The sequence below is a fragment of the Cricetulus griseus genome, chromosome 8, assembly GCF_003668045.3.
Source record: "Cricetulus griseus strain 17A/GY chromosome 8, alternate assembly CriGri-PICRH-1.0, whole genome shotgun sequence".
Classification (NCBI taxonomy): domain Eukaryota; kingdom Metazoa; phylum Chordata; class Mammalia; order Rodentia; family Cricetidae; genus Cricetulus; species Cricetulus griseus.
In genome coordinates this window covers 93199903-93211924 of record NC_048601.1, presented here as the reverse complement: position 1 = coordinate 93211924, position 12022 = coordinate 93199903, and the positions used below count along the sequence as shown (strand labels likewise).

Below are 12022 nucleotides of genomic sequence, written 5' to 3'. Positions count from 1 at the left end.
GCCAGCGCGGACGGAGAGGCAGGAGGGCGGGCACCATCTTGGTTCCGACGGCGGCGGCGGCGGCGCGGCGCGGTGCAGGCGCGAGTCGGGGCGGCCCTCGCTCGCTCGCTCTCTCTCTCTCGCTCGCTCGCTCTCTCTCTCGGCGGTGGCGCGCCGTGGACCAGGCATCGCGGACGGGCCGGCCTCCAGCGTCGCTCGCGCTCGCGCCCGCGCCCGCGGGCAGGGCGGAGAGCGCAGAGCCGCAGGCGGGGCGGCGCGGCGCGGCGCGGGACAGCGAGGCCGCGACCCTGCCGGGCCCCGCCCAGCCCGCCGGGCCCGCCCCCGGCCGCTCCGCCGCCCGCCGGGCCGCGCAGATGGGATAGGCGGCGACGATGTTCAGCTTCGAAGGCGACTTCAAGACGAGGCCCAAGGTGTCTCTCGGCGGCGCGAGCAGGAAGGTGAGGCGGCCCGAGGGGTTAACCGAACCCGGGCCGAGGCGAACGCCGGCCTGTCAGCGCCCGGGCGGTGCCGCTCGGCGGGCCGCCGCGGAGCGAGCTCGGGCTGGCGCGGCCGGGGCGCAGTCCTGAGCCGCGGAGACGGCCACCGGCCGGGTTCGTCCGTCGCGACCCCGCCGCGACCGTCCCGGGGCCGCGGTTTTGACCCGGAGTAGACGTGCAGCGGCGGCCCCTGGCCCGGGCGTTACTCGCTGGGCGCTCCGTCCGTGCGTGACAGGTCCTCCCCACCTCCGTCCTGAAAGAGAGAGCAGCTCACAGTCGCAGCTCACATGTCCCGTCCCTGTAACAGCCCGGGGAGGCCGGCGGCCGGCGGGACTGGGACTCGGTCGCCCGCCTCTCGCGTTAGCCTGTCCCACGCAGGGCTTACACACTCAGTGCTGCCCGCCCGAGACCTGGGGCCGCGGCCGCGCCTGGACGTCCCCGGTGAAGGTGCGACGACAGCGCCTGGCCTTCCAGGCGGTCTGGAGGAGGAGGAGGAGGGCAGCCGACCGTGATGCTCTAGGCTGAGCCCGGAATCCCAGACTCCTCGGTTCCCCAGAGTTCGGTTAAGATGACTTGCTTTTAGTTTTAAGCAAGTCTTTAAGGTTTTAAGAATTTTTATCGGTATGCTTGCCTGCGTGTATGTGCACCACATGCTTGCTTAGTTCCAGTAGAGGTCAGAAGAGGGCTTCAGATTCCCTGGAACTGCAGTTAAGGACAATTGTGAACCATCACGGGGGCGGGGCGTGGGGGGGTACTGGGAACCGAATCCAGAGCAGAATCGAGCTTTAACTGCTCAGCCATCTCCCTTTAATGTAAATTCTTTTCTCAAAATTTATTATTATTGTTATTATTGTGTATGAGCAGTGTGCTGGACCTTTGCTCCAGCCCCGGCTCAAAAGGTTTTTATCCATACACACCTATATGTAAATGATCTCTCTCTCCCTCCCTCCCTCTCCTCTCCCTTTCTCCTCACTCCCTCCCTCCTCCCTCCCTCCCTCCTCCCTCCCTCCCTCCCTCTCTCCCTCTCTCCCTTTCTCCCTCTCCCCCTTGAGACCAGGTTTCTCTGTGTAGCCTTGGCTGTCCTGGAACTCTGTAGACCAGGCTGGCATCAAACTCACAAGAGTTCCTTCTGCCTCTAGCCCATTATTACTGATAAGGCAGAGGCAGGAGGATCTCTGTGAGTTCAAGGCCAGCCTGGTCTACAGACAGAGTTCCAGGACAGGCTCCAAAACAAAACAGAGAAACCCTGTCTCAAGAAACAAAAAACAAACCAAAAAGAATATTCCTGCCATTCCTATCCATAGTTCTTACTGAAGGTGACTGCTTTTCTGGCTTGTGTTAACTCCAGGTCAGTTTTAACTGTTGTCAGATGAAGTAGCTTGATTAGCATTGCTTGCTTCTTCAGCTCGGCATTTTCTTTGATGACTTCTCACCCCACTGTGTCCCCACTGGTATAGGACACCACAGTTAGCCCATTCTGGTTTCCATGGGTGCTTGTTGCATGGGTCTTGGTAAATGTTGCTGGTAAACTGGGTTTACCTTACACAAGTTTTCTTCTGGTGTGCTCACTACTCTGCAGCCAGCAAAGTCTGAGGGCAAGAGGCTCCTTAACAACATGTGGTATTGAGAGTCTTTGGAATTTTGGCCATTCTAGTTGGGTGTACTTTCTTCATGATAAAATCTTATTTGAAATCTTCCCCTTGTTGAGCTTAGTGGAAAATTGCATTGTTTTTATTATTGAATAGAGCTTTTCTTTTTTAAAAGGTTAAATGAATATTTTTATGTTTATTGTCTTTAAAGGGTATGTGCTGGCAAAGTCCAAGACTTGTGAGTTTATAATTTGTTGGGGAAATAAGTCTTCTACCTTGAAAAGTTAAAGAATAGTGTACTAATTTTTTTAAAAATTTATTTTATGTGCATTTATGTGAGGGTGTCAGTTTCTCTGGAACTGGAGTTAGATTGAGTTGCCAAGTGGGTGGTGGGAATTGAACTGGGTCCTCTGGAAGAGCAACAAGTGCTCCCAACCACAGGGCCATCTCTCCAGCCCAAAGAATGGTGTAATAATGACTGGGGTTTTTTGTTTTGTTTTGTTTTTGTTTGTTTTTTCCAGACAGGGTTTCTTTGTGTAGCCTTGGAGCCTATCCTGGCACTCACTCTGGAGACCAGGCTGGCCTCAAACTCACAGAGATCCTCCTGCCTCTGCCTCCCGAGTGCTGGGATTAAAGGTGTGCGCCCCCAACGCCTGGCCTAAAGACTGGTTTTTTAGTTCCCTCAGGCTGATACAGAAATGCAGAATTGGTTGCCTTTGTCTAGAAAGGTGGGAAGAAGTAGCAGGGTTTTGAAGGGGACAGTTGGGTTTGAAATAGTTGTGTGCTGGGTTCCACTGCTTCAATTCTACCGTCTTATTTATGCTTATTTTTTGTTATATTTGAGACAGGGCCTCATCCTCTAACCTTAACTGGTCAGGACTCACTATGTAGCCCAGGATGGCCTAAAGCTTATGTACAATCCTCCTGCCTCTCCTTTCCAAGTCCTGGAATCATAGGAATGTCGCAACACACCCAGCTACGTATTTGTGTTTCTGAAATCAAGAGACATCCTGATGACACAGTTTATTTGGCAGCTGTGTGTGTGTGTAAAACTACCTTAGCAGTCATTGGATTGTAAATACACTGAAATTAAGTGCAGAAAAGCAAGCAAACAGACAAAACCATGAGAGGCATGTTGATATTTCATAGGATGTATAAGTCAAAAACTGGCCAGTTTCCATGTACCAGTACCAAGGTAGTTTGGCTCAGTCATTCTCCTTGAGCTGCATTGTTTTTTGTTTGTTTGTTTGTTTGTTTGTTTTTGTTTTTTGAGACAGGGTTTCTCTGTATTGTTTTGGAGGCTGTCCTGGAACTCGCTCTGTAGACCAGGCTGGCCTCCGAACTCACAGAGATCCACTTGTCTCTGCCTTCCCCAGTACTGGGATTAGAGGTGTGTGCCACCAATGCCCATCTTGAGCTGCATTCTTGACTCTATATATAGGTCTGTCCATTTATTTTATTGTAGCCAGCCAGTGGCCATGTATGACTTACTGCTTGAGTGCCTTGATCTCCATTCATGAATCTCCGGAGAGGAAATCAACTTGACTGGGTCATGTTTTCCATTTGTGAGCTAAGTGCCAACTTCTGAGGAATGAGGAGAGAGCGTCCTTTGGCACAGATTATTCTAGTGTGTGCCCAAGCTAAGAAAGGACTACAGAAGAGTGTTTGAGGAATGGATGCTGAAGTTCCTGTGGGGTTCAGGCATGTGTGGAACCGGAGGAATACAGGTGTGGGGGAGGGTGGTCAGTGAACTGGTGGCTTAGTTGCTGACTCAAGTTTGAGACAGGAAGGATTACCTTGGAGCTCTCAGGAGACAGATGTCTGGGGAGTGGGCCAGAGGTGCTGAATGCTGAGTGGGTGCCTCCAGATAACACCATAATCTAGATTTGGAACTGGAGAACTTTGGTGACTGGAGAGTGTGCACCTTAGGGTAACAGGAGCTGAAGTCAAGACTTGCAGTTTGGTGGGAAATAGAGGAAGGGGTTCAGTGCCTCTCTGTATAGTTGGGAACTGCTTTTGGATTGAAAATGAAAATGGATGTGGATTTAGAAAAGTTGTAGGTAGGAGGATTGACTTTAACATTACTTTTGCAAATTTTTATAGCTACTTAATCTAATAACAGTAGTAAAATTACAATCACTTTAATGTTTGCTCATTGCTATATCCTTCAGAGAAGTTTTAGGCTACAGACAGTGGAGCAGGTGTTAGAGTTCTTGTGTGTGATGAATTTTTTCCTGTGTAGTATTGTTAGCTGAAGTCCATAGTGTATCTTATGAGTCTGACAAATGACTCACAGTGACCTAACCCGAACCCTAACCCAGCATCACACAGCATAGATCCCATTGCCTTGGAACCCTTTGTTCTCTGCCTAGCCATTACCCTCCATCTCCTTAGCCCTGGCAACTGCTGATCTTTTCCTGTCTACAGTGTTGCTTTTTCCAGAATGTCAGTGTTGGAATCATATAAAACACGGCCCTTCGAATGACTTCTTTCACATTTATATGTGTTTTAGGTTTCCTCCATATCTTTTCAAGTCTTGCTATCTATTTTATTTTAATTTTTAAATTATATTTGTTTTATGTATATGTGCATTAGTGTGGGCATGTGAGCACCATAGCACTTCTGTGTACATTAAAAGACATCTTGTGGAAATTAGTTCTTTCCTTCCACTATGTAGGTCCCAGGGATAAAAAACTCAGTGTTGAGTTTGGCTGCAAGTACCTTTACCCACTGAGCCATCCCACCAGCCTGTGTTTTATTTCGTATTAATTAATAGTATTTTATATATCCTAGTGCTTACTTGTATTTCCAGCACAGAGGAACCAGAAGTTCAAGGCCAGCTTGGGCTATATATGGAGAACACGTTTCAGAAAAACCAGGGGCTGGAGATAGGGCTCAGTTGAACAGTCTATATAGCACAAGGCTCTGGGTTCAGCCCCCAACTTTGCAAAAACAGTAATATTCTTAGGGTATTTGGTGGTGGTGCACGCCTTTAATCCCAGCGCTTGGGAGGCAGAGGCAGGCTGATCTCAGTTCGAGGCCAGCCTGGTCTGCAGAGCCAGTTCCAGGACATCCAGAGCTACACAGAGAAACCCTGTCTCAAAAGAAAAACAAAAATAAACAAAAAAATTTTTTAATATATTTATTTGGGGTGTATGTGTAGGGTTGTGTAGCAATATCCTAAATAAAATTTCCATTCTAGAGGGAGGGTCAATAAACAACTCTCTGAAAACTGTTAAGATTCACAAGACTCCTTCCTGTTTAAGGTTATATAAACAGTCAGGAGACTTTCCAACTTGTTGAGTGGTCTGCTGTCCTGGAGAGCTTCTGGGATGCCACTTTTTGTGAGGGTTCATACTCTGTAAGTAATCCAGTAAACTAATTGGTTCACTAAGTTAGACTTTGGTGGAATTGTTGTTTTTGAACCATTGTTGGTGCCCAATCTGTCGTGAATAGGCATTTATTTGTTCAGTCTCTCCAGAAAAAGTCACACCACAGAGTGTGTATTTAGGGGGATAGTTGTGTATACCACAGTGGACGTGTGGAAGTCAGAAGATACCTACCTTAGATTGAAGCAGGATCTCCTTGTTTCTGCTGTTTGGCTGTGTATTCCAGCCCCCGTTGTTTAGTTTTACATAATCCTGTTTGCCCACTATTTTTTTTAAACTTTAAAAAAATTTTATGTGCATAAATACTCCCTGCATGTATGTTGCATGTTCATTAAGTGTATGCACATATGTGGAGGTTTGAAAAGGGCTTCAGATCCAGTGACACTGGAGTTACAGGTAGCTGTGAAACATGAAAGTGCTGAGAATGAGAACCAAACCTGGGTCCTCTTCAAGAACAAATGTTCCCCCTCCCGCCCAAGACAAGGTTTCTCTGTGTAGTCCTGGCTGTCCTGGAACTCACTCTTTGACCAGGCTGGCCTCCACCTTGAGCTTAGAGAGAGCCACCTGCCAAGAACAAGTGCTCTTAATCGCCAACTATCTTTCCAGCCCCAATATCCTTTCTTATAAGGACTATTGTTTCTTTTTGTATTTTTAATTCTTTAAATTTTGTTTGTTTGATTTTCCATACAGGATTTCTCTTCAGCTTTGTAGAACAGGCTGTCCTCAAACTCACAGAGATCCGCCTGCCTCTGCCTCCTGAGTGCTGGGATTAAAGGCAGCGCCACCACCTCCTGGCGTATTTACTTTATTATATGCATGTTTGCCTGCATTTGTGTTTGTGCATTATGTGTATGCTTAGTGCTTGCAAAGCCAGAAGAGGGTATTGGACTGCCTTATATTGGAGGATGCTTTCTATGTTTCCTTGTATCTACTAGACACCTGTTGTCCTCAGTCGTTCCCTCTGCAGGGTGCTCTCTTTCGTTGACTTTTCTGTGAAACAAAGCTGTTGGTCTCTTGTAGAGGAAGCAATGAAGGATAATTAAACAGAACCCACTAAACCAGAATGCTTGAGCCCTGGTCTGCTCTCAGTCCAATATAGGACAGTACTGTGCAGCCTCTTTGCTGTGAGCACTGCTGTCCCTGTGGTTGGATACTGAGGACATAAGAAAGGGGCATTTGCTCTAAATCTGCCTGAATATGGTTTCCTTAAGATGTAGTTTCAACACTAATTCTTTTAGTTATGCTAGTAAGCTCTAGTATCTGGCAAGTAGCTTGGTGCTAGTGTCATCTGTGTGTTGTGGAACCGTTTACTACCAAGGATGAAAGTGTCAAAAGTATCCTGGAAACTGGTCTGTGGCTTAATTGTGCACTTACCAGGCCTGCCTGTTTCCCAAGTGTTGGATCTAATGACATGAATTGCCATGCCTCTTGTGACAATTTAATTTTTACATTTTATTTTTTATGTGACAGAATGTTTTGCTTGTGTATGTCTGTTTACCACGTATGTGCCTGGTGCCAAGAAGAGAATGTCAGCTCCCCTGTAGTTATAGATTATTGTGAATTGCTGTGTGCCGAGAATTGAACCAGGGCTATCTAAAAGAGTAGCCAGTACTCTTCACCATTAAGCCTTTTCTCCAGTCCCTGAAACGGTAATTCTTGATAATGAGGAAGTCATATTATTGTGAGCTTCCCTTGTTTTAGACATTTCCAGGGCTAAGGAGATGGCTCAGGTAGTGGTAGGTAGGTACCTGCCGCACAAGTGTGAAAACCTGAGTTTGATCCCCAGAACCAATGTAAAAACTGGGTATGGTGGTACATGTATGAGGAACATGGGCCTATAGCTAGCTGTAAAGTGCTCAACAATTGGGTGTGCATGCAGGATTTGTCTTTTGAATATGCTCAGTTTAGTCACACTAACATTCCTTATAGTGTCATGCTCATAATAAAAGTTAAACAGACATCAAGTGGGGACCATTGTTTGGGCTGCAGCAGGGTCCCACTAGGGACTATTCTCTGATGAGGATGCTTGGAAACTTGCAGGGTTGGCCACTTCCCTCTGTTAAAGTCCTTCAGCTGTAGCAAGCTGGGTCCTGTGTGGGCCCAGCCACAGTGCCAGGAGTTCAACAGTCACGGAGGCCAGGGCAACTCACAGAGTCATAAGTCCTCTTTGCTTACGGGTATCAGTATAGAGGCTAGAGAAACTGTGTCTCAGGAGTAAGGCTAGAGACCATTCCCAAGTCACACAAAGTGACTTTTAAGTTATGTTCCTTACAACATGCCTATAACTAACTCTAATAATAGGGGGAGAAGGGACAGGTGAATCCACAGGACTTGCTGGCTGGCCAGTCTATCAAAGCGGGGAGCTCTGTGCTCAGTGAGAGAGAAAAAATGATAGAGGTAGAGGAAGGTACCCAAAGTTAATCTGGCTTCCACATGTGAATGCACAGAAGAGTACATTTGCATGCATATTCACACACAACGTATACATATTTCCAATTTCTAGTTAATCATCTTTGAATTGTGTGAGTGTATACATGTTGTGGTATTCTTGTGAAATTCAGAGGACATCTTTTGGGAAGTAGTTCTGTTGGAAATGAATAACAAATTCAAGAGAGTAGTTGTTGTAATTAAAAAAACAAAACAAAAACTGCTAAAGAGAGAAAGATGCCATTCGGCAGAGTTCAAGTGGAGGAGGGGTTTTTTACTTGGGAAAGGGGTCATAAAAAGGGGGCGAGCAGCCTCCAGGGACAGGAGCAGCAGTAGAGAGGCAGAGGGCGGGAGGGAGAGGGAGGAGAATGGGAGGTGGGCGGGGCTCTTTTGAAAGGGGACACAGTGAGTGTGCACAGGTGGTGCTCTTAGTGGCTGCTGCTGAGGACATCCCTGTCAGAACCCCAAGGACAGGCCAGTACAGATGCCTGAGTACTAACAGTAGTGAAGGCTAGGTATGGTGGTGGGCGCTTGGGAGGTAGATGCAAGAGTTATCTCTGTGAGTTAAAATAACAAGTGGCAGGCAGATCTCTATGAGCTTGAGGCCAGCTTGGTCTACAGAGCGAGTTCCAGGACAGCCAGGACTACACAGAGAAACCTTGTCTTGAAAAAAACGAAAACGTAAATACGTTCAATGGAAAATTAAAAAGCCAGAAAATAATTAGTTTACATGAACAGTAATTCAAATAATGGGAAATAAAATAGTCTGCTTATCTTTTCACTGTCCTTCCTTTCCCTGCCAGCTATTTCTTTATTTTAGACTTGACTTCTAGACTTTCCTCAGCCTCTCAGTGCTGTCCTCTGTGTGTTTAATAATGTAGGTGTCCACATTCCTCTCCTTGTTTACAACACAGTCTGAAGCTGCTTGAGCCTCTCTGTCTATCTCTTCCCCCTAATCCAGCTTCGAGAAGGGCAGGCGGGCCAGGCCCACTGCGTTCTTCTGAGTGGCTCTGGGAGTGGCTGCAGACAGTGTTCCCACTGCTGATGGTTTAAATGGCCATTAGAGTTGCTTTCAAGATTGGTTAGTGTGTGTGTGTGTGTGTGTTTGTGTGTGTGTGTTTCAATTGTTGGCTAGTCTGAAACTTGCTGTATGTAGACCCAGATCCTTTGAAGTTTGTAGCCACCCTCCTGTCACTGATTTTTAAATGCTGACATATTGGTGTGTACTACCATACCTGGCAGAATTTCCCCTCACCCCCAATTTAAATAACACTTCAAAGAATATTCTTGTCAACTGTCATTACTGTCTGTAGACTAAATTCCTGGAAGTGAAACTTCAAGTCCAAGGCTTTGGATTGATTAAGCTTATCTAAGTAATCTCTGAGGAAGTTATGTCAATGTATGAAAGATCCTGTTCCTATCTGCACTGCACATTGCATTAGTTAACTTTATATATCCCAAACACATGTGAGAAACAAGTTCAGGGTTGCAAAGAAAGAGACCACCAGGCTGGAGAGACAGCTCCAAGGTTAAGAGCACTGGCTGCCCTTCCAAAGGTCCTGAGTTTAATTCTCAGCAATTACATGTTGACTCACAACCATTTATAATGAGATCTGGTGCCCTCTTCTGGCATGCAGGCATCCATGCAGACAGAACACCATATACATAGTAAATAAATAAATCTGAAAGGAAGGAAGGAAGGAAGGAAGGAAGGAAGGAAGGAAGGAAGGAAGGAAGGAAGGAAGAGACTACCATTCCAACCAGAGTGTCTCGATTAAGCAGACTTTACTCCTGATCAAGAGGGTGTGCTCTGGGAGTACAAACACAAAGACATGAAGTGCATTTGGTTTTTATACTAAGGAAGGTGGCAACTGTGTTCTTTCCCAGTTCCCCGAAGTCTGACCTCACAATCTTACTCAATTGGCTAGTCTGAAAAGAGTTGGTGCATTGCAAATGGAGGAAGGGAGGAAGGAGTCATTGCTTCTAGGAGAAAAAGATCACTGCTCCAGGCCATCAAATTCCTAGAATGGAGGAGTAGGCCTTTGAGTGAACAGGTTTTACTGTTTGGAAGGATTAAAATATTTGACCTTGAATTTACAGAGATCCCCCTAAGTGTGGGACTAAAGCTGTGCACCACCAAAGCCATACAAGGTTTGTAGTATTAGAAAAGACTCATTTGATAGTTCTTCCACATATAGGTTTAAAAAAAATCCCTATTTCCTTATAATTTTCACTTTTTTTTCTTAAAATAAGTAAAGTTCAAATTTGTGTGCTTAAAAAAATGTCTTTTTGCTTGGCGATGTGGCTCACACCTTAATCCCAGCACTGGGGAGTCAGAGGCAGTCAAATCTCTATGAGTTTGAGGCCAGTCTGGTTAGCAAAGCTAGTTCCAGGGCAGCCAGGAATGTTACAAATACTGTTTAAAACAAAAAACAAACAAACAAACAAAAAAAACAAAAAAGAGATTTATTTTCTATTTGGTGAATATACTTTTGTTGATTTTTCACTTTGGTTATTGCTTTTCATATTATTTCTGAGTGCTATAACAAGCCATGTTTGTGCTGTTACAAATATTTGTTCCCACTTTGTCACATGTCTTGAATCTTGGTTATGGCTGGCTTTTAAAAAAAATTTGAATTCTATGATCAAATTTATTCTTCAAAGCTAAGCTTTGCGGCTGCTTTAGAGAATGTCATCCTCCATATTGAGATTTTTAATATTCAGTAGAGGTGGTTTGGTAATGCAGTCACAGGATGGAGCTGCATAGCCCATATTACTTTGTGGATTCTGATTGAAATTTCTGTCTGCCTTGATGCAGGCTGGTTCATTTTCAGCAGCGTGGTGAAACTGCACTTTTTTTTTTTTTTTCAAATAACTTAATCATTTATTTCATCCAGAAACCCACAAGAGATTTACATGTTTTGTCAGGGATATCATTGTTTACATCTAAATAAATGACTCGGCTAGATTTATCTTCCCTAAAGCTGTGTCCTCGGGGTTGTTACTATAGGACTGTGAAAGTCAATTGCCTTCAGACAGGGAAACTGCACTCTTACTAGTGTGAGTCACATTGGAAATTAGGGTAATGCTTGAATGCTGAACCTGATACCAGTTAGATATTAAAGGAAAATGGAACTTTTTAAAGTCTGAAGGTGAAGATGATTATGTAAGCACAGGTATTGATTATGACTAGGATGGTTGTGTATCTCTCATAATTCTGACTCTTTGGAGGTATCTTTTAGTCTTTGTTGTAAATTTGCTGTCTACAAAGGAAAAACACAAGTCAACAAGTAGATTGAGCTTTTTGAGTGTTTTTTGTTTGTTTTAATATAGTGGCTGAGAGAATGAACATGTTCTATTATGTACCCCAATTCCAGGGTAAGCCACCTTCATAGGTTTTACCTTGCAGCCATTTCAAGATCTCTATTGGCTCCTGTTGAACTGTAAAGGTTATGGCTGCAAAATTGCTAAGTGTGTAGCCTGATGCCTAAATTAGGGTTGGCATAGATAATGCAAATAAGATAGTGGGCTAGATTCTTTTCCTTCCTGATGGATGGCACAGCTGCTGCAGTCTACGTATAGACAGTGGAGCCACTGTTCTCAAGGCCGATAGTTGATCTGTTCTCTGGGAAGGAGCAGCCTGTGATAGGCTGGATCAGTGGCTCCTTTACTGAATAACCATGGCTTCGAAGACTTTTCTAATCCCTAAACTAGAGGAAATCCTTTTCAGTCTGTTGATGATTCATGACCAAAGCATGCTGTGTGTTGGCTAAACATGAGGGCACAGTCTGGTGTGTTCCAGTACTGGAAACTATCCAAAACCAGATCTACTTCCTTCTGTAGGCAGCATTCCTGATTTTGATGTGCAGGAACATTTTAACAGTGTCCACAGTGCATAGTGTCCACTCTGCTTAAATGCAGTGACAGCTCCAGACTTGTAAAGGCAGGCAGGCCCCTTCTCTCTCACACGGGAAGCTGTTAGAGGCCTTCTTTGTCCAGGAGGATGCCAGGTTTCTGGAGTGTGTGGTTTGCCTGGTTTGTATTGTTTTTTTGTTTGTTTTGGTTTTATTTCTAATCATTCTTCTGTCTCCCAAGTGCTGGTATTACAGTCTTTATTTTAAAAATTATTTAGGAGCTGGAG

General features: G+C 45.3%; 1 protein-coding gene across 1 annotated transcript in view; it reads left to right on the top strand.

Moving 5' to 3' along the window:
• The first annotated feature begins 279 nt into the window (after positions 1–279).
• The window catches only part of Ube3c (ubiquitin protein ligase E3C), a 99380-nt gene continuing 87637 nt past the window's right edge, over positions 280–12022 (top strand). Inside the window, exon 1 of the mRNA XM_027428639.2 lies at positions 280–437. Within this exon, the coding sequence (XP_027284440.1) occupies positions 372–437 (66 nt within the window). The 5' untranslated portion in view covers positions 280–371. The remainder of the gene's footprint in view (positions 438–12022) is intronic.